The sequence below is a fragment of the Typopeltis vanoorti genome, chromosome 21, assembly GCF_054136105.1.
Source record: "Typopeltis vanoorti isolate ZY-2024b chromosome 21, IOZ_Tvanoo_1.0, whole genome shotgun sequence".
NCBI classification, from domain to species: domain Eukaryota; kingdom Metazoa; phylum Arthropoda; class Arachnida; order Uropygi; family Thelyphonidae; genus Typopeltis; species Typopeltis vanoorti.
Window position 1 is genome coordinate 48,870,094 of NC_143569.1, and position 27,140 is coordinate 48,897,233.

Genomic DNA, 27,140 nt, shown 5'->3' on the forward strand with positions numbered 1-27,140 from the left:
ACACACTGTAATCTCAGTAATTGAAAGTAGATCATTTATACATCAATGATCTACTCTCAATTACTACAGATCCTGTCCATAGCTTTTGCTGACAATAACACACTCCACTCATCCTACTCCTTTGACAAACCATGTATTTCCCAGACATCCCTTACATCACGATCATCTGCAGCCATTGCTTTAAAACCTGATCTCCATAACCACCCTTCAGTGGGGGAAAGATAACCTAGTCACTTTCAATGCCACCAAAATGCATTCCTGCCTTTTCTCTTGCAAAAGGGATCTCAGCTCACCTTTCCTCATCCTCAGTAATATACACATCACCAGACAGGATGAACTCTCTCTCTCCTTGGGTTGACATTTACCTCTGAGCTTCCTCGGCACAAACACATGACATCAGTAGCTTCCTCAACTAAAAAATTAGACATTCTTTTTTACTCAAGAAGCTTTTTTATATCCACCTAGCTGCTAACTCTATATAAAGCTGAAATCCATCCATCCATAGAATACTGTATACATATTTGGGTTGGTGTGCCTAAAAACCTCCTTAAAAATTCTTGATGCTGCCCAGAGGAGAGCAATTTGGCTCTTAGATGACCCTTCCATCAAAAGCTCAGTTCAACTTCTATCTAACAGATTCAGTGTTTCAGCTCTGTGTTTCTTCTACAGGTACTTACATAGTCACTTCTCCAGTGAATCAGCAAACATCATTCCTCCACTTGCTGTTAGGCCTGTTAAAACAAAAGCAACTGCTTTCCAACATCCCTTTGCAGTACAACTGCAATCTCATCCAACCCTGCTCCTTTTCTTCCTCATTTATTCAATCTATAGTCTGCCCACAGTTGAGAGAGAACTGTATCTGGCAGAGTGCCAAGAAGAGTCAGTTCATTGAAGGAGAGCAAAGAATAAGAGATGGTCAGATTTGTCACCAACACACAAAATCATGTGCTTTATATGTAAAATTTTCCAACTGTTTACAAGCAAAATAGTTATCACTTTAAAACCTAGAATGTTCATAAAAGAAAAGCTATTTTCCAACGTGTAATAATAAGCACTCATCCCATGAAATGGATTGATTACCCTATTATGGAATCAATTCGCCTTCTGCCAGGCACAGAAGTGTCAAGAGTTCTCTTATCTATGGTCAAACTATACCTCTGTCCTCTGGAACAGCCTTCCTCATGATGTGTTTCCCAACAGTTTCAACCTACAACTCTTTAAGTAGAATATCAATGGGTTTCTTCTTTTTCAACCCTTATCTACACCTCACATGTCACTGATGTGCTATAGGTTCTTATGCCTCTTATATGTGGGATAAATATATTAAAAAAAAAAAAAAAGTTATCTACTCAAAAACTAATATGCATAGGATTAAGCTATATGTAGACTTTGAAATTTTACAGATTTTTGAATGGATGTTTTAGCTGAAACAAGTAGTGGTAATGAATGTATTGATTAGTTATGATTATTACTAATATATTAAATATTATGTTTGCTAAATAAATGAAATGCAGCCATTGATAGTTAGACATCTGAGGCCAGAGTTCTTGCTGAACAAATTTATTTGTCCATTTGCCATTTTATCATGTTTTATATTTTTTGACCTTTTATTACGTGCTGGCCTAGTTGACCAAGCAGATAGCATCTTTGCTCTCCAACCAGGATTTAAACAACATGGATTTAAATTTTGCTTTTTACTCTCCAACATGGATTTAAATCCCACTGTAGACATGGATATTTGTGAATGCTTTTGGTAGTAAACAATTTATCACCTGGTGTGAGACCATCCCTGTTTACTGGAGTCCTGAAGTGTCTTGGAACAGTATATTTCTTCTCTAGAACAGGATTCTCTACTTATCTAACCTTAGCCAATCACCACAGTATGAAGGTGGTCTGAAACGTTCTCAGCCTTGACCATAGGTGGCAACACTATTGGCAAAAAAATTTTTTTTAAGTCTGCATCTGTCATAAGCATCCATGTGAAACTGCAAGTCATTCTATCAAGTAGTTTGTTTTATACAGCTGTCTGAAGCAAAAATGTTGTCTGTATCCCTTGAAATGGATAAAATTGAGTATTGTGCAGTTATAAAATTCTTTGTAAAAGAAGGTTTAACAGCAAAAGAAATTCATTCAAAGTTCATAAAAGTTTATGGGCGCTCTTCTCCTTCATTTTCGACAATTAAGAAATGGGCTACCGAGTTCAAACGTTGCCGTGCCAGTCTTGAAGATGATCCACATGAAGGACGTCCATAAAATGTAACAACACCAGAAATCATGGATCAAGTGCATGATATGGTATTGGATGACCAGTGAGTCAAAATGCATGAAATTGCTGAGACTATAGGCATTTCAAAGGAACGTGTAGGATATATTTCATATGAAGACATGCAAATGAAAAAGCGTTGTGAAAGATGGGTGCCACGCTTGCTCACAGCAGATCAAAAACACACTTGCATGAAAATCTCTGAACAGTGCTTGGAGTGTTTTAACAAGAATAAAGCTGATTTTGTTCGTCGATTTATTACTATGGATGAGACTTTGATTCACCATTACACACCAGAATTCAAACAGCAGTCAAAACAGTGGACAGAAGCCAGTTGTTCAATGCCAAAGAAGACAAAGTCGGTTCCATCAGCAAGAAAGGTCATGGCATCAGTGTCTTGCGATGCTAAAGGCAATTTGTTTATTAATTATCTTGAAGAGGGTAAAACAATAACCGGGGAATATTATTCCAATCTTTTAACCAGAGTAGACGAAACAATTCGTGAAAAAAGACAGTTTGCAGAAGAAAAAAATCATCTTTCATCAGGACAATGCACCTGCCCACAAAGGTGTTTTGGCAGTGGGAAAATTAAGGGATCTGCACTATGAATTGTTTTCAGACCACCCTCGTACCTCTTGAGAAATGATACATGGTGCTGCTTTGGATCATTTCTCAGGACATCTTCACAACATTGGTAAGAACAATAAAATATTGTTCTCAAAGAGGAAGCTCTGTAAATGACTGTTCTGCTATTATATTAATTTTGTCTATGTAAAAAATGTGAAGTAGTTGTCTTTGGCTATTATTTCTGGGAGCATCATCCAGTACTCCAGAATATGCATTCCCATGACTGTGAATTAATTCAAAGCAAAGTATGATAGATACTGTGCAAATATTGAATAGTTCTTGACTTGATGTTTATGGCTTCCCCCAATGAGCCTAAGGACTCCTTGGAGTAGCCTGTAATAATAATAATATCTAATAATGCAGCATCACTAAGTCCCAAGTATTGGACTGTTGGAATTTTTTTCTATAATATATTAATAAAATAAATTCATAGAGATAAATTTTTGCAGATGAAAGTTATGCATTAAATGAAGAAAGAATGTGTGGGTTGGGTTAACCCCCCCCTCTCCCTACACACTTATTTAGTCTTGTAAATCAGGATTTTACTGATTTGTATGTAAGCAGTTTGCATGAGATTACTGGTACTACTAAATGCTTTGGTTTCTCTTCCTGCTAGATCAGGTTAGTGATTTGTTATTAGGAAAGTTTGACTGGAAAATCAACATTTAAAGAAAGGAAATAAAAAAAAAATTTTAAAAAAATAAATTTGATAGATTTTAGTAATTTTTTTTTAATCTAAAGAAGATCGATCAGGGGAGATTTTAAGATAAAATTCAACCTTTGAGATGAATTGAGCAAAAATGTGTGGAATTGGGAAAGTGAGATGAGTGGCTGATGAAGCTGAAAGTTGAGTTCAGTTGAACAAACAATACAGATGTATCCAATTTACCATCAGGATTGAAAACAATAACTCTCTTCCTAGAGAGTCTTACTAGACATAGTTGTCATGTCTTTCTTCAGGGTATCTTTCCTTCATAGTCTGCTGCAAACCTACACACACAGGCCAATACATACACAAAGATTCATACCACCATCCAACATAAAAACCAGGGGTCATCAGCAGCCTCAAACATAGAGCCCCTGGCAATTTGCCAGGTGCTGAAGTAGGATTATGAAATTATTTATTAGCCAAGCCGTTATAAAAATGGCTACAACAAAAAAAAAAGAAACAGTTCACAAAATCCTCCACAGTAATGTGATGAAAAGTAAAAAAGATAACAAAAATACATAGCTGAATAAAAAGAAGTCCAGAGGGATGGTTCCCTTTGGACTCGAGGTTGAGGACATTAGCTTCATGTGCAACCCCAAGATCAGAGGCACACTACTGATGGGGGAGCACAGGAAGGCTGTCTCTACCCCCCCCCAAATGCCATAGTCACACCACGCATTAGAGGAATATCAGAAAAAAAGAGATCACTACATAAGTACAATATTAAGGCAACTTTCAAACCTCCTGTAAAATTAAAAAGTATACTCAGCTCATCCAAGGATTCCCTTCCGTACCTTGCCCACCCTGAAGTTTACAAAATCCAGTACACCTGCAACTTACCCTACATAGGAGAAACAGGACTCACAATTCCAATAAGAAAAAATGAACACAAACACCACATTAAATTCCTTCACTATGGTAAAACAATCCTGTCAGACCATGTGCTAACATGTTACAGATTTAACTGAAAAGGCACTGCACCAAAACCTGGTTTTGGTGCAGTGCCTTTTCAAGCAGAAAATTCAAGGAAGCTTGTGTGATGCTTATTCATCATCTCAATCTCAACAAGGATGATGGATTAGTGATCCCAAGAATCCAGAAGATGATGGCAGGACCCTATCACAAGAAAATCTTAAGATAACAGGGCTGTAGAGATGCATTTGATGTAATTGCACTGTAATTTTTTTTAGCATCTGTATATTATTATACTTATGTATCTACATATATTTACACAATATATATACATATATTGTGTAAATATATGTATATATAAAAATATAAATATAAATATGGATGTAAAGGTCGGAATATGTATATATAGATGTAAAAATATAAACGTAAATATGAATATTGATACAAAATTGGAAATGTAAATATGAATATTGATACAAAATTGGAAATGTAAATATGAATATTGATACAAAATTGGAAATGTAAATGTTAATTTGTACTTGGAAGCTACATGTAATATAAGAATATATTACATGTAGCTTCCAAGTTCCTACATGCTCCATTGTATGCAATGGAGCATGTAGGAATAAATTTCCTCCTAATAGGGTTACTATTAGGAGGAAAACGCAACACACACACACACACACACACACACACACACACACACACACCATAGATTCATATGAAATTATGTCATGTCAGTTTCTGTTTTGGTTCCTGAAAACCTGGAGCATAACAGGGCAATTTTAAGCTCATTTAAATATTTTGCTAGCCACTCTCCAATCAACAGGCTGTGGATTTGAATACTGCCATCATGGGCAGGGATGTTTGTGATTGTCTTCAGGAGCAGGAGGGAGATGAAGTTCATCATCTAGTGTGAGACTACCACCTACTTATTGGATGCCTGAAACAGTTTAAAAAAGTTTTGTGTTTAGACCAGGATTTCCAAACTGTGTAAAAATAAATTTATGAAAACACAAAAAATAATAAAAAGTTATAAAACTTCCTGACATACATTCTCAGAGCCTGTAAAACAATATGAAAATAAATAACAGTCATGAAAAAATTCAATTTTTTTTAATGTTAATCCCACCTATGAACTTGTGTTTAAGTATTAGTACTATGAGTGGACTGAATGTTTAGATAATCTGGAAACCCTGCTCTAGAGAAAAAACATGGAACTTTTTCAATGACTTCTCGTTTCCAATAAGTGGAGGAGGGGGTCGCCTCACACTGCTTGATGAAATTCACCTATTGCCTAAATACATTTGCAAAACCCTTGTGCACAGTGGGATTCAAAACAGCCAGTTGGTTGAAGAGCAAGTACACTATCCACTTGGCCAACTAACCAGGTCAGAAATTTTACACTTGTTATAACTAAAACTTATCTTGTTACACATGGAAGGTACTTAATATTTTCCTCCACTCTCTTTCGTTTTTTAATACAATAGTGATGTTTATGTTGTTGTATCTTCTTCTTCTTCCGCTATGCCTTATCCCGTGTTAAACGGGGTCGGCATTCCCATCTTTAATCTTCTTCTTCCAGATTCTCTGGTCCAGGGCATCTTCCCGACTCCATCCTTTCTCTCTAAGATCCTCTGCCACCTTATCCCTCCATCTGAGTTTGGGCCTGCCTCTTTTCCTCCTTCCCTCCACCTCCATACGCTTCACTCGTTTACCAACATACTCCTCATTCCTTCTCTCTACATGACCGAACCACCCCAGCCTGCTTTCTTGTACCTTCTTACCGATTGGTCCCACCTTGATCGTCCCTCTGATATAGTCATTCCTTATCCTGTCCTTCTTTGTCACACCACTCATCCATCTCAACATCCGCATCTCTGCCACCTCCATCTTCCTCTCCCGTGCCTTTGTTATAGGCCATGTCACCGCACTGTGGAGCATTGCCGGCCTCACCACCATCTTATACAGCTTTCCTTTCATCTTACAACTCACTCTCTCTTGTCGCACAGGACCCTGCTCATCTTCCTCCAGTTCATTCAGCCACATGTTATTTGGTGCTGTATTTCCATATCCAGGTCACCATTCCTCTCGACAACCGACCCAAGGTACTTGAATTTCTTCCCTGAAGTTAACCTTTCACCCTGGAGTCGTATGATCATATCCTCGTCACTCCCCGTTGACATATATTTGGTCTTTACCTGGTTAATTTTCATGCCTCTCTCCTCTAATACCTTTCTCCACTCTTCCAGGGTCTTTTCAACCTTCTCTCGGGATGATTAAAAGGGGGTGTTGGAAAAGTATGTGAGGTTGGTGACGGAGATGTATGAGGGAGCGAGCTCTGAGAGATCTACTTCAGTCACCGAGAACTGAACTATATGACCATGCATGACAGAGGGGTTCCCCCATTGTCAAATAGTTCAGTTCTCGGTGACTGGAGTAGATCTCTCAGAGCTGAGTTTTCGCTCCCTCATACATCTCCTTCATCAACCTCACATACTTTTCCAACACCCCCTTCTTTCTCATACACCTCCATGCCTCCTGTCTGGCCACTCTGTGGTGCGCCTTTTCCAGGTCTATAAAACACCATATGTAGGTCTGCCTGCATCTCCCTATATTTCTCCATCAATCGCCTTAGCGCAAATATTGCATCTGTTGTCCTTCTTCCTGGCATAAATCCAAACTGCTCCTCACCAATTTTTGTTTCCCGCCATATCCTTCCTTCAATTACCCTTTCCCATATCTTCAACGTGTGTGACATCAGCTTGATCCCTCTATAGTTGCAACAATCTTGAACATCTCCTTTTCCCTTGTAGATTTGGACGAGAATGCTTTTCCTCCATTCCTCTGGCATCTTTTCCTGTTGGGCCATTTTCCTCATCAGATCCCATAACATGTCTACGCCCTCACTTCTCCACACTTCTCCGGGTATCTGGTCCTCTCCCACAGCCTTTCCATTCTTCGTTTTTCTCAGTGCCCAATATACTTCCTCTCTGCTTATGTCCTGCACCGATTCTTCGTTTGCCTCTCCATCCTCACACCTCTCTCTTGGATTCTCTTCATTTAGTAGATTATGAAAATATTCTTTCCATCTTCCTCTGATTTTGTCCTCCTCTTGTAGTACTCCTGTGGCATCCTTTATCTGCTTAACTGATGTTATGTCTTTCGAGGCCTTATCTCTAGCTTTTGCTATTCTCAACAACTTAGCTTCACCACCGTTTCTCTCCAGTACTTCATAAACCTCTTCAACTGCCTTTGCCCTTGCCACAGCTCTCTTTGCACTTTTCTTCATTAATCTATATGCCTCCTTGTTGGCTCTGGTTCCAGTCATGTCCCATTTTTTCTTTGCCACTTTCTTTTCCCTGATCTCCAACTGCACCTCATCATTCCACCACCATGCCTAATTATCCTCGGGCAGCCCCTTTCCTGATGTTATACCGAGCACCTCTTCTCCAATTTTTCTAATATTCCGACTATTAGCTTCTCTGTGATGTTGCAGTCATCATACATGAATATTTGCTATCGTCTTAGTTTCTGATTACTATTCTGATATTGTTCACTAATATAAACCAGTCTCACATTGTTTATTCTCATGTTTAAAAATAATTTTATGTTGAGGCAGATTTCCAGAAAGTACAGAAAATGCTGATGAAATATATTAATAATGCCACGAGGTATGAACACCATTTATTACTTAAAAATTTATAATTTTTAATATATGCTAATTATTTTCTATTTTTTTTTATCTGTTTCTTTTTTTCATTTTTTAACCTGCTTTGGATGAAAGGATATAAATATACGTGTTCTAAGGGAAGTCAGGACCAAAGCATCAAAGTTATTATCAGATGCTGTAAAAGACAATCTATCTCTTCTACAAAGAGCTCAGAATATGTTTGCAGAGGTAAGAATTTCTTCTAGTTATATCACTATATATATGTTTTGATGCAAAAGAAAATATATATATATATATACCAAAGCAGCGGGGGAATTTTTTAATATAATAACATTCTGTTTATCAAGTTTATATTGATGATGATGATGATGAACAGCCTATGTTTCTACCCACTGTAGGGTGAAAGCCTCACCCATTGTGGGAGGTTTGGGTCTACTACTCCCATGGTGACCCAGTCCATATTGGGAGAGTATATCTATACTTGGATGAAGGAATGTATGAAGGTGGAAGACAATCGCAAACATCCATGCCTACGCGGGATTCGAACCTGCAGCCTATTGGCTGGAGAGCAGATACGCTAGCCAACCAGGCCGGCCAAGTTTATATTAATCTGTTATTAATTAAAAACATCATTGAGGTGTAATGAATAGACCATGTCTCCATATATGTAGAAGGCACTTTTCAATATATATGTATGACAAAAAAAAAAAGTATTTTTGTATTTTTTTTTTTTTTGGTTCATCAGCAAAACATTTGAGCCTCCGTAGCTCAGTCAGTATAGACGAATCCCTTTGGTTGGAAAGACCTGGGTTTGATTCCTGTCAGTGAGTTGCTAGTCTTACACGGAGGTGGAGGGTTTTCCCCTCCTGTTAACTCGGGTTTTTTGTCCCTCAAAACAGACAAACCGGTCCCATGAACACACACACACACGGCCACAGTCATAAAACATACTATGGCAAGGTAGGCAATGGGAAACCACCTTGCTCATAATCATCTCCCTAATTTGGTAGCATATAGCTACCCCTGCCAGTCATATGGCTGAGGGAATAGGATAGGATAGCAAAAAGTTAGTCTCAATAGAAGCAGCAAAACTAACCAACCAACCAACCTTTAGAAAACCTGCAGTTTACAAACCAGCCACACATTCCTGTTTAAAAGGTAGTCTGCTCAATTATAGTATTCAGAAGCAATGGCAGGTCATCTTTACCTATAGGAGTTGCCAAACGGTGTGCCAACTTTTTATTAAATTACTCTGGATTTAGAGAAAGATGTTGAAAGTTTATTTTTCACTTGGTTAGACTATAATAGATTTAGTTTAATCCTTTATCCAAGTGTGAGCAAACAAAGTTTGCACCTGAAAATATCTTCAGGACTGGAGTAAGGTAGTACAACACTGGGAAACTCGCAGCAAAGGTGTAGCAAGCTAACATCACTGGGCAACTCGCAGCAAAGGTGTAGCAAGCTAACATCACTAAACCAAGTGAAAAATAAACTTTCAACATCTTTCTCTAAATCCAGAGTAATTTAATAAAAAGGTGGCACACCGTTTGGCAACTCCTATAGATAAAGATAACCTGCCATTACTTCTGCCTAGTATCTCCACCTCTGGGCCTGGCTCCCACTGAAGAGATCTCAATAAAGGTCGAAACTAGTCTGGGTAGTGGCCCTTCCTTTAATGCATAACATTATACATATTTGCAAGGAGATGTGTTTTGCATTATGGGAGATACTGTGATAGGAGTGATGTTAGCTTGCTCCACCTTTGCTGCGAGTTTCCTGGTGTTGTACTACCTTATCCCAGTCCTGAAGATATTTTCAGGTGCAAACTTTATTTGCTCACACTTGGATAAAGGATTAAACTAAATCTATTATAGTCTAACCAAGTGAAAAATAAACTTTCAATACTACAATTTTGTTTTAATCCTTTATCCAAGAGTAAGTGAACAAAGTTTGCATGTGAAATATCTTCACTAGTCTCCTTGTATAGAGAGAGACTGTTGACTTCGCATCAGTTGCCTCAGTAGTCCATAATGCAAAAACATTGAGGGAAGGGTCAAAACCCAGATCAATGTCAACCTTTATTGAGATCTCATCAGTGGGTATTAGACCCAGGAAGATACCTAAGGTTAAATCAATGCAGAATTTATATATTTTCTATGTACACATAGTAAAACGGCATATCAATGTATTATTAAAGTACTCTGAATTACAGATAATTGTAAAACGTTTTTTTGCATGGTTACAGAGTATTTTAATAATAACACAGAATCCTTGACATTCTATGTTGCATTTGGGCACAGTATGTATATAGTGTATATGAGAATTGGTTAAAAAAGTTTGTGGTTTCATGTATATTTTTGACAGTATTCTGCTTGCCAACTAGGATCAATTTCTCTTCTTGGGTTCACTTTCACATCTAGTCTATCCTGGCACAAGCACATCCTTACTTTCATTGCCTCTTCAGCCTCCAAAAAACTTGGTATTCTTTTTTGTTCTACACATGTTTCTCTTCTGCTCAACTACTGACACTTTATAAATCTCAAATCCACCTGACATTAGAATATTGTTCTTGTTCTCACATTTGGGATAGTGCATCTAAAACCACATTCAAAAGGCTTGATTGTATTCAGAAGAGAGCTGTTGCTTAATAGATAACCCTTCTCTCTCACTGACTCCATCCATTTGCATTCACTTAGACATGCTGTTGCTACATTATGTTTTTTGTGTATTTCCATGGATGCTGCTCCACTGAACTGTCCACTACCATTCCTTGACTTTCCTCTAATTAAGCTGCTCCTCAACACCCATATCTTGAAGAGCCTCCAGCTCTTCAAGAAATGCATCAATAAATTATTTCTTCTCTCTAGCCACTGTCTATACACAGCATGGTGATGTCATAAGTCTTGGGACTATTGTGTATGGGGCTGATATATGTATATATATAAAAAAAGTCCTGCAGTTTTCTAAAACATTCTATTTACTTTTTTTTTAAGTTAATCTCTGTTTTTATATGAGGCTACAAACATTTTTGATTACTCCTTATATGTTGCATCTGTGAAATATATGGGAAATTATTTTTAATAAAAAGAATGTTTAATGCAGGCGCTGTGGAGTACAAATAATAAGTAGAGAGAGATTCAAGCTGTTGATGACAGTATCTAGCATATTGGTCATAGATATCTGGGAGCACATAGCTTGGTTTAAGAAATGAGTAGGAAGCAATATAGAATGCTGTAAATTGGGAATGTCATCCCTTATGTGCACGAAGTCTGGAATGGCAAGATGGCAGAAGAATCAACACTGACTGATCAAGGGCATGACAGCAAGATGTGCGGCACATCGAAGGCACACTCCTGACATCTAAGGGACTTGTGGCCAGCTATCGTGGAAGAGATCGGAGCCTCACCACGTATTTATCCATTGTCAACCATGAAACACACCATGTCACAATATGAAGTTAGAGATGTGATTGAAACCCCTGCAACCATCAGCTCTTATAGCTACAGGGAAGAAGAGCTTGAAACTGGGAATTGTAAGACAAGAACTACTAAGGTAGTGTATGAAGATAATATCCCAAACCCTCCAGGGAGGATATTCTCAGATATCCCTTGTCTGAAAACCAGGAGCAATCTCTTGAAAATAGTAACATGGAACGTCAGAACACTCTACGAGGCAGGCAAATTAGATAACCTACTCCAGGAATTAGAAGTGATGAAGGCCGATATTGCAGGTATCAGTGAAGTGAGGTGGACAGATACAGGCATAATAATAAGAAAAAATCACACTATAATCTACTCTGGCAGTGACTTGCACCTTAACGGAGTAGCACTTGTCCTAAGTAATAGAATTGTAAAATCTCTACAGGGATATTGGCCCATAAATGACAGAATCATAACAGCCAAAATAACTGCACAACCATTCAACCTGTATATTATCCAAGCATATGCACCAACCCAAGATCACCCAGACGAAGAGTTGGAACAATTTTATGAAGACATCCAAACTGCAATCTCCAGTGCTAAGTCAGATGATGTTATTATACTGATGGGCGACCTAAATGCAAAAGTGGGCTCAGAAAAAATCTCATTTTGCATGGGAAACCAAGGGCTTGGAATCAGAAATGAAAGAGGTGAAAGATTAATTCAATTCTGTGAAACCAATGACCTAATAATTGCCAACACTGTTTAAACATCCTCCCAGAAGACTATATACCTGGAGAAGCCCTGGGGACATCTATAGAAATTAAATTTACTATATAATAATAAGCAAAAGATTCCGAAATGCAATAACACAAACAAAAACATATCCTGGAGCAGATATAGGATCGGACCACAACCCAGTGATTGCAAAAATCAAAATAAAACTTAAGATACCAAGCCAACCATTCATAAGAGAAACTTATAATTCAAACTCACTTAACAACCAAGAAGTTAAAGACTGCTTTATAAAAGAATTCACAAAATCCCTTAACAAGTCTGACACCACAACTCGCACAGAAAATAGAATGCCAATTGATGAAATTAACATGAACTGGCAAACATTCAAGAATAGCATCAATGAAGCAGCCAAAAATACACTCCCACAATTAAAAAGGAAAAGGAATAAACCTTGGATGAATGAAAAAATACTGACGTTGATGGAACAAAGAAAAAAGTTAAGAACAAACCTGAATATAAAAGCATGAATAAAGAAATAAAAAAAGAATGCAGGAAAGCCAAAGAGGGATGGATTAAATATAAATGTATATTTATATTTAATCCAAAAATGTAGAAAACACAGAAGCAGAGAAATGCATGAAAAGATCAGAGAAATGACAAGCAGGACAAATACAGCAAACCATGCAAGTGTCATTAGAGACTCAAGAGACAGTATTCTAATGGATAAAAAAAAAGAAATCATGGAAAGATGGATTGAATACACAAGGAAATTATATGAACAACAAAGAAATGATATTCCTGAACAGACTGATTTAGAAGGACCATCCATTTTACTCTGTGAAGTTGAAAATGCTGTCAGAAAACTTAAACCACATAAAGCTGCAGGAATAGATAACATCTTGGCAGAATGGTTGAGGGCTCTTGATGAAGGAGGACTGAAATTTCTAACAAAATTATGCAATAAAATATACGAGACTGGATTTCTACCCAAAGATATTAATCACTCAATTTTCGTTCCAATTCCCAAAAAAGCAAAAGCTACAAGATGTGAAGAGTTCAGGATAATCAGTCAAATATCAAAAGTCCTCCTATACGTTATTCTTGAAAGAAATAAAAGAAAAATAAACATAGAAATAAATGATACACAAAGTGGCTTCAAGGAAAATGTAGGTACAAGAGAAGGTATTTTCAACGTCAGAACCATCATAGAAAGATATCTAGAAAAACAAAAAGATGTGTACCTCTGCTTCATAGATTACAAAAAGGCATTCGACAATGTCCAACATGAACAATTAATTGAAATCCTTTCAAAAATAGGCATGGATGGAAAAGACATTAGGCTATTAACTAATCTTTACTGGGAACAGACTGCATCTTTGAGAATCCTCAGAAGAATTCCCAGTTCAGAAAGGTGTGAGACAAGGCTGTGTCTTTTCTCCGATTCTCTTTAACCTATACACAGAAGAAATATTTAATAAAATTAGTAACCTCAAAGGAATCACTGTAGGGGGCAGAAATATTAATAACCTAAGATATGCAGATGACACGGTTCTTCTAGCTGAAAACAAATATGACCTCAAAACTCTTATAGATGAAACCCTCAAGTATAGTGAACAGTATGGCCTCAATTTCAACTTTAAAAAGACAAAAATCATGATAATCTCAAGAGAAAAGAAAATACCAAAAATATGCATCAATATAAAAGGAAATAAATTAGAACAGGTACAAAAATACACATACCTCGGACACTTGATCACAGAGAATGGCAGGATAAAAGATGAAATTAGAAAAAGGATTGAAATCGCAAGGTCAACTTTCAACAGTATGAAAAATCTACTAACATCTAGAGAATTAAATCTGAAAACAAGACTAAGAATCTCCAAATGCTACATATGGTCTACATTATTATATGGAGTAGAGACATGGACACTCTCCAATCTGAGTGTGAAAAAACTGGAGGCTTTTGAAATGTGGATGCTGCAAAGAATTATGAGAATATCATGGAAAGAAAAAAAGACAAATGAAGAGGTACTAGAGATGGCAGGCGTCAACAGGAGCCTGATGAAAGAAATTAAAAAGAGAAAAGTCAGATATTTTGGACATATTCTGAGACATAACTGCCTACAAAGGACACTTCTCGAAGGAACTGTTGAGGGAAAGAGAGGAAGACAAAGACTGGAGTGGATGAAAAATATAGAAGACTGGACCTATCTCTCATATGAGGAATGCAGCAGAGAGGTGCAGAATAGGACATGGAGACACATGGTAGTCAATCTCCTGGAGGGAGAAGACACCTGACAGGAGAAAGGTTACTCTTGCTTTTTTACAAAAAAGGAAAGCTTTTGGAAGAAGCAGGTAACCAGGAGCATCTCATCAAGAGATAGATAGGTGGGGATTCTTCCTACATGCTTATACCACAGTTAAGGTTATTTGTTGGTGTTTTTGGAAGGAATTTTGCAATGAGGAAGTTGTTTCCCTGTTCTCCGAAAAATCGAGTGCTATGAACCATTAGACTGATGAGAATAAAAATTCGTTTTTCCAGCAACTGATCCGGTTTTTATTCTTCAGTGTTCACTTTCCCAATGTGTTATTACATTATGCATTCTAGATTACTTCCTTAGGACATTTAAGTTCTTTCTTTTAATATATTTTGTAATTCTAGGCACATCTTCCTCCTCTGCCTAGTCCTGGGTCAACTCCATCTTCTTCTCGCAGTGGGTCTCGTACCTCCCTCCCAACTTCTGTTGCTAGTGTAAACAGACAATTTGGCAGTCCTCATCTAAGTATTAGTTCTCATTTGAGTACAGAAAGAGCCCGGTTAGGTACTGCTGGTGTGAAATTTGTACGTGTTGGTGTGGTGTCCCTAGGTGCTGATCTATCATGTAAGTATATATATATTTTTTTTTAATTATTATTATTATCTTAAGACCCCATGGAGTAATAGCTCATCTAGGGGATCCCTTTTGTCATACACACAGCTCACCATACCATGCCTTAAACACATTCAAATTCACTGCAGACAACATGCTCTCATGCAATGCATTCCAATCATTCACAACTCTCCATTCAAAAACCTGCTTCTCACTCCCTTGCTCACACCCTCCTTATACTTCCAGAAATAACCTCTTGTTTGACGCCTATCTCCCACCATTTTATGAAAAGCCTCTTCAGCGTTAATCCTATAACAATCCCTTACCAACTTGTACATCTCTATCATATTATCCCTCTTCCTTTTATCCATTAGACTGCAAATTGCACCTCAGCCTTTTTTCATATTCATCATTCCAGAGATCAAACTATTTTAGTCAATCACATCTGTACTCTCTTCATCCTTTTTAAAACCAGGTGACCAAATCTGTGCACAACAGTCCTCACAAGTGGCTGCAATAGTTCTTACATGATTAGAAGAAAGTGGACAAATGGTAGTGGCAGTTCAACAGTGCAATACCCATGAAAGTACCTATAGAAAAGGTATAACAGAGTGCCTAATGGGAAAGTCTGAAAAGAGGATCTCTTAGAGAGAGGATTGCCTATTAAGTGGATTGGCCTCTTTTGTATTGTCTTCAAGAATTCTTAGAGAGGTTTTGGGTGCACTACCACCAAAGTGTGAAAACAGTATTCCAGGGTTAGTCAAATCTGAGACTCCTAAAGTGTTAGGAGTTGAGCAAGAGAGAAGAAATTTTTCAAATGAAAAAGAACCAGTTTTCTGGAGGCTAAGGTAGCTATTGATGTAATATGCTTGTGCTAGGATAAGCTGGATGAGATAATTGCTAAAGAAAGGAAACTAATCTTGAAAGGGTATTGTATGCCCACATTTCACAGAACTGAACCTGGCAATGTGCCAAGAATAGTCAAGCCATGCTGAAGGGGAGAAAGAAATAAAGAATGTACGAATTGGTCACCAACACATGAAATCATGTGCTTTATAAGTAAATTTTCTAATTGTTGTACAAGTAAAATAGTTACCCCATTAAGAACTAGAATTTTCATAAAAGAAAAGCTGATTTTCCGATGTATAATAATCAGCACTCATTCCATGAAAAGCAGTGATTACCCTAATATCAGAATGGATTCTCCTTCTTCTGACATGTGCAGAAGTGTTGAAGGGTATCACATCTGTGGGTATACAGTAATGGTATATTATCAAAAGTATGTGGGAGTGAAGTGGGATATTTCTTGCTGGTAATAAGACAGGACTATGGTTTAATGTCATTGATGTGGTTTTAAAATAGACTGAAAGTATTTGGGTCCTTCTGATTTTATAGTAGGTGTCATAGCATGGTCTATGTGCAATCATTATACACTGCATTTTTCAGATGAGTTCTGCACATTAACTATGTAATCGAAGAAAATAAGATATGACATGTTCTCATCTCATAACAGTAAATCTCAGTTCTGGTATTCAAGCTTTCAGCCCACCCCATAACATATTGTTTTTTGTATATTTTAATCTGCAGTTTGCAAGTTAAATCCATTGTTTTGCTTTAAATTAAATGTTCTTATAAATTTTCCTTTTCACCATGCTACTCACGTTTATCCTGCTAAGAACAACAAGGTAATCACCTCTTATTTCAAACCCCAGTTGTACTATTGGTAATAATGATATCTTAATGACTTCTTTTACATGAAGCTCTGTGACTGTCTCCTGGAACTCCCATGGCAGTTCCCTCAATCTGTTTGTAGATTTTGTTCATCCAAGAAAAATAACCAGAGTTGATAGCAAAGGAAAAGAGCTCTAGGTTATCAGAAGGAAAAAAGTTTTTTAAGAGTGTTAAGGTGTCAATTAGGGGAATATTGGTAAATATTTCATTAGTTTAGTTTCACTAAACTAATTTCTTTTTTCTAATTTCATTTCTTTAGTTTCACTCACTATTGTATTGTATTTGTGTGTTGTTACAAAAAGGTTTTTTGTAATCCTTGAAGATGTCTCTGTCACAGAGACGAAATATTGGAAGTATTAAAATTAGTTTAAATCCTCTTTTGGTGCTGATAATATTCCATTAAACCTCCAACATGCATTATAGGAAGGGTCACTACTCAGACTGGTTTTGACCTTTATTGAGGTCTCATCAGTGGGAGCCATACCCTAAAGTAATGCAGTAGTCATATGATTTCTGCATTACTTCAATTCTGATAATAATGTTTTATGATGAATGCTGCTTCTGTTTCATTTTTTATGTCATGAATTGTTTTTTTTTTGTGTGTGTTAACCTTCATAACCAGTGATTTTGTCATAATGCTGGTGTAGTTGGTCAAGCAGTTAGTTTATCCACTCTCCAACCAACAGATCACAGATGTTTGTAATTGTTTTAAGTGAACTTCATTGCCTGTGTGAGATCACTGACCTGCTGATTGGTGGCTTGAAAAAGTTCCATGTTTAGTCTCTAGAGCAGGATGTCCAGACTATATACAGGTTGGCCATAAAATAACTTTCCCTCTTTGGAGGCATCTGTAGCTAAAACCAATAAACGGAATAAAACCAAATTTTATATTGAGGCATGGGGAGATGATTTCCATGAAAAAAAAAAAGTACCAAAAGTTGCCAATAGGGGAGATTTTGGTGCTGGTGGAACCGAAAACAAGCTGATAATTACATTAAAGGCAGATAAAATGGAATAATAGAGAGACACAGAAATTAATGTAGTGATTGAATTCACAGGAAATAATGTTTTATTCATCAGAATCAGGGCCCCTGGACATGCTGACCTTTCTTATGTACAACAAATTGCATCCGGTGTGCGGCATGCTCTATAGCTGAGCGTAAGGAGTCAGATTGGATGTTCATAACAGCCCGTGTGTTGCATGTTTTCCATATGTTGGTGGGAATGCCACCAACTTACACAGTGGATTTCAAATACCTCCACAGCCAAAAGTCACATGGAGTGATGTCCGGGGATCGAGGTGGCCATGCTGTCGGTAAGAAGACTGATAACCCCCTCATTACTGAAATGCTGGCGTTAAAAAGTGCTGTAGTGAATGTTCAATGTGTGGCCGTGCTCCATCCTGCATAAAAATTATGGAGTTCAAACATTGTCTTTGCTGCAATGCAGGAATGACAAAATTTTCCAGCATTTGTCGATAAATCTTTTCAGTAATGGAGCAGGTTACAGGACCTGTAGGGGTAATACGTTCAAAAAAGTATGGTCCTATTATGAAATTGGCTGTGAAACCACATCACACGGTTACTTTCGGAGAATGCAGTGGTACTTGCTGGATCGCTTGGGGATGTTCCCTCCTTTCTCATTCGTCTAGTGGGTTGAGTCCCCTCCTAATTGAAGGGATTACTGGCGTATTATTAATGCAGCTGGTTCACCACTCCTCTGCTGCATCTCCTAAGGACAATATTCCTGACTGTATCCATGTGTGTTCACGGGTCCTGTTTGCGGGATGAAAAACCCCAGATAAACTGGGGGAAAAATCCCTGCTGCCCAAGACCAGCTAACTTGGCTATAGCTGAGGAAGATCCTTAAGCTCCTCATGTCTCCAACGGGAATTGAACCTAGGATACTCCTTCCCCAGGCATATGGTTGCGAAGCGCATAGCCACTAGGCTAACCGTGCAGACTGGTGATTTTAAGATGCCCAAATTCTGCAGTTGTGTGTGTTGACCCATTCAGATAAAAATGAGCCTCATTACCCAAGGTCAGTCATTGTCAACCTCCATTCAGGCAAGAAACGTTAGCACGAAGGTCATGCGCTTATAATCTGCAGTAGTTGGTGCTTGCACATGACTTAACTTATACAGATAGAAGTGAAGCATTTTCTGTAAGATTTTCCAGACTGTACCATATCAAGTTTGCAAGCTATGGCACGAGCACTTGGACCAGTACTGGTCCCTGTGTCGTCAAATGCCGCAGTAGCAACGTCTGTTACTGTCTCTTCTTGCACTGCTTTCTGTCCTCTGCCAGGTCTAACTCCTAGTGATCCAGTTTCTTCAAACTTCTTAATCATAGCTCTCAGTGCTACAGCTGACATAGGACCTGCATGCAGGTTATGAAGCCTTCCAAATTCCTACGGCATTGCACTGTTTAAGGTAAAACAACTTAACAAGTAAAGCATGCTGAGGCAAGGTAGGATGCATATTGAGCACAATTCATCAGTCATTCGAATAACTGCCTGAACGTTCCCAATCCCTTTTTAAGTGTAATTGGTGGTGCTGCTGTCATGTACGCACAGTAAAATTTACATACTCCTTTTTACCTGTGTTTACTGCAAATATTTGACTGCTTCTGGCTCTGCCAGTGCCAAAATTTCCCCCATTGTCATCTTTTGGTACTAAATCTTTTTTTTTTCGCAAAATCATCTCCCCATGCCTTCAAAAGTCTCACTATAAAATTTGGTCTCATTCCGTTTATTGGTTTTAGCTACAGATGCCTCCACAGCAACCTAAAACACTACGGATTTGTGATGGAATAAAAGAATTTGACCATCAGTACTGAATATTAAAACTTGGAAAGTCGAGAGGATATTTTCCCAAAATATTTCATTATGTTGATTGCTAAATAAATGTTTTTCAGTTTTCTAAGTTGCTGTGTCATGTGGCATCACCGGCACTATTCATCCAATAATGTGTGTCAGAGATCAAAATTCAGGAAAACACTAATGTAGTTATGTGTATATGGTAAAATCTTAATTAAATAAAATAAAACTTAACCTAATAAAACCATTTGCAATTTTTGCTTATAATATCAGTGAAATTATTTGTTTTTTTTCATAAAAACAATTCAAGACATTATAGTGTTAGAAGTGAAACATAGCAGAAAATATTATTAATAAAAATAAATAATGGGTTTGTATCACTTATAAAATTCATGCATTTTTCCTTTAGACTGATAAACTACATAAGTAGTTAACCTATGTTTCAAAACTTGTATTTATACAGGTTAAAAATTAGCTATAGCATTAACCAGGAATAAACATGTAACTGAAATATAACAGGTGACCATGGTAGAGTACATCCAGGCTAACATTTGAGCCTGAGATATTTTCCTGACTAGCTAGCACAAAATGTTTCAAGCTGTGACTATCACAGCGGTCTGCACACCCCCTTGAAGGTAGTAGGTTCATATCAGGAATTTGATGGCTCCCTCTTTTTCCACATTACCTGATAAATCATCTTACAGTTCATCTTTATTTAAAATGATCATACCTGTTTTATTTTTTTATCTCAATTATAGTTTCTCCCATTAGTTCTTTTCCATGGATGTTTCATACAATGATTGTTCCTGTTGCCCATATGTGACTTTTCATGTTCTCTGGCAAAAACAGTAAAATTATTGTCAGTTAAACAATTTGTCATTCTGTTTCATAATAAATCATAATCTGGAATTTTACTTTCATGGAACATATAAGTACTATGATAGTCCAACACATTTCATTAACACGAGTACTATTAAGATGAACAGTTAGATAGGAACCTGTATTGTTTCAATTTCCTTAGTTTGTTGTCAACAATCTTTCAGAATTGGTCTCTTACTTGCTAGGTGGTCAGCTGCTATATCGTCATCAAATTCCTGATGTGCATCGTCAAGGTGTGTACTGGATATTATAACACTTCATGAAAATATTACAATTTTACTAACTTCCTATTGACAGTTTTCTTCCAAATTATTCTGTTGTGTGAGGACTCCAAGATCTTATAGTTATTATTGAAAAAGAATCCTTTTCTCAATTTTTATTAGTAAATTTCAGGAGATTTATTTAAATTTAATACCACTCTCACTGTAGCAAAATGTTATTGACTTTCACCAGGAGCTTATAATTTGTTATTGTGAGTGGAAATAATAATTAACATATCAAAATTCATCCCCTTTTCTTGCACATTTTTGTGCTAAGCTGTCTCTCACATGTGCTGCACATCAGACAGAAGCTCACCTGACTACATGTTCCTTCTACATCTGGCAAGCCAGTTTTAATTTTTTCACAATTAATATTTGCAAACTGTTGTATCGTAGTAATAGAAAATCTCAAATGTAATTTTATTTGAATTGTAAGTTATACATATATATATATATATATATATATAAATCATTTACTTTACATAAATTGGTTGGCTTTTGCACCCAGTGACTGAAATCTGAAATAGGTTATTAGGACATTGTATTTTATAGCACTAAATCACTATACTTAAAATAAAATTTTGTTTTTCTCCATAGATGCAATATAATTTTTCCACTTATATATAGGGCCATTTTCATTCAAGCTGTCTCTACCTTCTCATCAAGGATAAGTCATTTGCCTCTTCGTTTCAGTGGTTTTTCACTTTTTACCCTTTGGTCTATATTTATCTGCTTCTCCTGCAAACCAATTTCTTTCCAATTAATACAAATGCCATTCATTTTCATTTCTCTCTATATTCCTTGATCTTGTCATTTAAACTATCTTCTAATTGTCTTCATTTTTATATGGTCCAATTTTGTGTATCCTTTAATTATTCTAAAAAATCTCATTTTTAATGATCTTTCTTTTTAGCATGTCCTAGACATATCATACAGTGGAAGGACGTAAGTACCAAAACTTTATAAATTTTAATTGGGTTTCTTGTCCTACTGTTTATTCAGTGTCCTTTTTAATTGTTCCACAGATTTTCTAAAATTTATTTTTTCATATCTCTATCTTTTAGATACGTTTTTATGTTACCTAAATAATTAAACTGCTATTTGTTCTATTATTTTATCTTCTATGACTGTTGTCTTAAATTCCCTTCATTTTGGTTTGAAATCTTTAGACTGTATCATTGCTTTATTTTGTTTATTGCATAAACTGATTTTTGAAGGTCATCGGCATACAGCATATATTGATAACATATTAACTAAACAAAACAACAACAACACAACATTATTTTGTTGTTATCCATATTTTTATAATTTGAAAAATATATATTGAATAAAGTTGGAGACAAACTCCAGAAACGACTTACACCTTGTTTAATTTTATTCTCTCTTCTGTTAATTTATTACCTAATTATAACTTTTGTTTTGTGTCTTTATATAATAAACTGTGTATATTAAATGCAATGGATGTTCTTGTGCTTATGTTATACTCTTATTTTTCATTTTGACATTTCTACACATTATGAGAAAGCTTTTATCAAAAACTTTCTCATAATCTGTAATGGCTAAATGCATCTCCAAATTAAATTCTCATCTTTTTTTTTTTTTTTTTTCCAAGACAAATATCTATACATGATCTTACATGTTTTAAACCAGTTTGTTCTTATGAGAATAGATTGTTTGCGCTATTTCTAAGTCTTTTATTAAAAATTTTACTATATATTTTGTAACCTGTATATAAGCTTATTCCTCTTCAATTTCTATGTCATCTCTATATCCTTTTTTTTAAATATAATCTTTGCTTTTAACTAATTTGAAAGACTTCACATTTCTCCTAAGTTATTTGACTCAAAAAAAAAAAAAATCTGATATAAATAGAAGAATGAACAGGGTGATAGATGCTTTGAATATGAGAAGTAAATGATTTGGTTGGCCATAGGGAGATTGTGAGGATGGATATTAAGAGAAAAACAACAGTGTGGTAGGAAGAGTAGTTGGTGTATTACCCAGGACAATGATAAGTTGAAATGGTGAGCAAAAATCATGAATGGTATGTTAGCTGTGTGTGAGGAGAAAGGGATGTAGTTTATGTGTGGAATGCATTTGAGGGGTGAATGGAATTGTGTAAAAGAAATGGATTTGGTGTGAATCAACTGGAGAAAGAAGTGTAATGAGTGATGTGAACAGTCAGAGGTGATATGAACTAGCTGGAGAGTGGATAAGGTGAGACTGAAGTGTTTGTGAATGGATGGGAAAGTAGTGTGAGAGATGAAAATGTAGGAAATGGTTGGGGGGGGGGAGTAGATTCTGGAAGCAGTAATGAATCTGGGGAAAACAGTTATGAATTTGGGCAGTCACAGATGAAGGATGACATGGGTAGGAACTGGTTATAGAGTAAGAAATGAATTGCTGTGCTTATTTACAAATGCCGGGACTATCAGAAATAAAAAGGAGATGAAAGTATTGCAGTGAGTTTATTTGTTCAAAAATAGTTGGAATAAGTGAAACATAGTTGAATGATAATGATATCGTTTTTCATGAGGATAGGAAAGATAAGAAGGAATGGAAGGTGCTGCTGCAGCAGGCAAATTATGTAGACATAATTGTCTAGAGACAGCATGTGATGGAATATACTAGGGGTGCAAGAGTACTCAATCTAGTAAGTGCATCTAAGAATGTCTATAACAAATATGATCGCGTTGTGACCAATTGGTGAGAGTAATCATATGATCTTCACCTAAGCAGTGGCTAAATGTGCGGAATTTTCAGTTAAGACATATGTGGAATTACAGGGTTGGTATGACAAGCTTAGGAGATTGCTTTGATTAGTGCCATGGCATGTAAAACGGCAAGGGCTGAATGTTGATAGTGCATGCGAAGTAGTAAAGCAGTGATTGGGAGAGGTAATGGCAGACTGCATATCTAGAGTCAGGAGAGTAAATCAAGCAGGAGTTAAGTGGATGAATATCATCATTAAGCTGGAGCTGCCAAAAAAGAAAAATTTGTGGAGGGAATTGAAGGAGAAAGGTGACTAGCAGGCACATGAACAATATAAGGCCAGATGGGTACCTAGTGTGGTAAGAAAGGCAACAGCAGAGTATGAAAGGAAGTTAGCAATGCAGGCTAAAGATAATCCAAAACAGTTCTTTCGATATGCTGCAACTAAAAGAAAGAATCTATATGGCAGAATTATTGATGATGCAAAGTTGGGTAGAGCAATAGTTAATACAGATGATGTAAAAATTTTGCAGGATGATTTGGATAGACTGAGCAAAGGAGAATGGATGTCAGCTTAATGTGGCAAAGTGTAAGGTTATGCATTTTGGGGTGAAAAGATTACCAGCTGTATACCACATTGGTGGAACTATACTCTAGGAAATTGACGAAGCCAGAGACTTGGGTGTGTTAGTGGATAGGAAGTTAAAGTTTAGGGGGCACATAGTAAAAGTGTCACAAGCAGCAAGGTCAGATTACTTGGTTACTGAAGAATACTTTGACAAACAGAGACAAGCAGGTTATTGTTCCTCTTTATCGAGCCTTGATAAGTCTGGACTGCTGTGTGCGGATTTGGGCGCTAGGGTTTCTTGGTGATTAGGAGGTGGAGAGGATCCAGAGGCAAGTGACCAAGATTGTAGCAGGTCTATGGAATGAACACCTTACAGAAACTGGTTGATAGGTAGAAAAGGTAGGTACAAATTGATAGGTACAAATTACTGAGGTTTTTTTTTTACAAGATTGAAGAAAATTTTCAGAACAGATCTGGTGGTGGGAGAACTAAGGGCCATCCATGGCAACTGAGTGTAGTTAGCTAGGGTATTAGAACCAGGTTTTTTTTGCTTGGAGAGTTGTGAATGAGTTTAAAGCAAAGTATGATAGATACTGCATAAATGTTGAATAGTCCTTGCCAAGGATCTCCCTTGATGAACCTAATAATAAATATCCATCTCATGGCAGGATTTGTTACAACCTGTCATTTGGCTTGCTTCCAAACATTATTAATTAACAATAATGCTTTAACTGAATATAAACTAATAGATCATTTTTATAACATGCCCAAAATATACAGTATTTAAAAGATAAATTGAAATATTACTCTCCCCCAACCCAGTTTTCCCATAAAACCCTTCCCCAAAAAACACTAAGTACAATAATATTTGTATATATATCATTTAAAAAAAACACCGGGTTTTCAAAAAAATTATTCTCCCTGCCTTGCATCAAACACTACCCCCCCCCCTTTTTTTTTTTAACAACCTAACAGCAGAAGTATGGAGAATGATGTCATCCTAGCATCTAAACAAGGTATGTACAAAATTTTCTTCCTAAATTATTCTGCTATATTTTCCTTTAAAATACACTTATAATGCCCTAAAAATTTCTTGAGGAAAAAAGCCAATGTATTTAAAATAAGGGACACTCCTAAACAAAAACAGGCTATAATAGCCATAAAAATAATTTTTTAAGAGGAATACATGGGAATTTTCCCAGAAATAAATACTTCAACAGTTACAGCAATAGCACCTATAAAAAAAAAAACGAATTTTCAAAGTTTGGGTATTATGTATACAAAACATTTAGATAATACATTATTAATAATTCAGTTGCTACTCCAGACTACAAGTACGTAGTTATATAATTTTTCTCTATCCTAACATTTGGTTATTCTCACTCCCCAAGGAGGTGATAGGACACAAGATAACTCACTGTGCATAGGGATTATCTAAAGTTAGAACATTAAATTATGATTGCAGTTTTGATAAAAAAAAAAAAAAAACTAACATGATTTATTTTTTTCAGCTCAACCTCAGACTGCCCGAAGTACGAGTTCACGTACCAGTCTTAGTAGTAAATCTTCAAAAGGTTCTAGTCAGCCTATGTAGAGAACTGCTTTCCTGATCATTTAATTTTCACACCTGTGCTATTTTGTTAATGACACTGTAGAAGGCTTTATCTCATCTGTACAGAGTATTTATTAATATTTATGTAATTTAATATAAACATATTTTTACACATTATAATCATGTGGTTGGCATCTTTCACACTAAGATATAGAAATCTTAACTGGTGGGCTAATAATTCACTGTGATTAGTAATAAGAATGATTACAGATGCACCAGGCAAATGAAATTAGTGGATTTCCAATACCTCTAAAAGGATTGCTGTATCTTAGTAGCAAGTTCTGATGTGATCTATTGCATAATGATTTCATTACTGAGAGCTAAATTGACAAAAATACTTATAATCATTATCTCACACTCTCTGCAAGTTGTTTATTAATATAACAGTAGAACTTTTCCCATGCTTGACAGAATAATTTCTTTAATCATTTTTGGGAATTTATTTATTATTTTAACACATTCATGTTAGGCTTTATCTTGTATCTTATTTCACACTAATCAGCATGAAACACATTTTGACATGAATGCGTTAAGGGGAATTAATTCAATAATCATTGCAGCTATCGACTTGAGAGTTATTATGGACAGTGAATTAAAGTTGGTGTCATATTACTAAGATGATTGTTTCACGCTGGATAGCAGCACTGTTAAAGAGAACACCAATAGGAATATAAGGAAGTTATTGCCCACTTTGCAAAGCTTTGATAAAATTACATATGGATTAGTGTGTGCAGATATCACTTGAGTTCCAATGAGATGGGAAGACAAAGGATCACTGGCAAGTAATCAAGATTTTAAACTGGCTTTTGGAATTGTGCATGAGTACTGACAAAGGAGGGGGGGATTTAACAGTATAAACACGAGATTTTGCAGCTTCTGTAAGGTGTTAGCAAACCGTGTAGTCCTAACTGTAAGCTAAGTGTTGTTAGGCAGTATGCAAAGTTGGAATTCTCATGATGTGTGGAATGGGCTGCTGTTAGGTGTGTTCTAAGAGAGACATCATCAGTTCCCGATGTGTATCTTCAATGGGTGATACACAAGCTACTCTGACACTACATGATTAAATTTATCACTATAGATTTGTAAATTTACTTAATAACATAACATCTCTTTGGAGATGTTATGTATTGCTTAAATGGTAGAAGAATCCTTGGAAGTGCACTGAGAATTGTCTCACTGGATTTAAAGTAATAGTCATTAAATATATTTTTTTTCTTTACTATCATTTCACTAGCACGATGAGGTACTTCCATGGTCACTGCTCCAGTAAATTGGCAAACATCATTCTGCCACTTGCTGTTAGGCCTGTTAAAACAAGAGCAGCTGCTTTCTAACATCCCTTCACAGTAC

At 36.4% G+C, this 27,140-nt stretch overlaps 1 protein-coding gene across 1 annotated transcript in view; it reads left to right on the forward strand.

Annotated features, from left to right (window-relative positions):
* The window catches only part of LOC150094836 (coiled-coil domain-containing protein 39-like), a 350,814-nt gene extending 324,919 nt beyond the window's left edge, over window positions 1-25,895 (forward strand). Inside the window, exons 19-21 of the mRNA XM_090411364.1 lie at window positions 8,299-8,412; window positions 15,004-15,223; window positions 25,690-25,895. Of these exons, the coding sequence (XP_090267490.1) occupies window positions 8,299-8,412; window positions 15,004-15,223; window positions 25,690-25,772 (417 nt within the window). The 3' untranslated portion in view covers window positions 25,773-25,895. The remainder of the gene's footprint in view (window positions 1-8,298; window positions 8,413-15,003; window positions 15,224-25,689) is intronic.
* The last annotated feature ends 1,245 nt before the right edge of the window (window positions 25,896-27,140 follow it).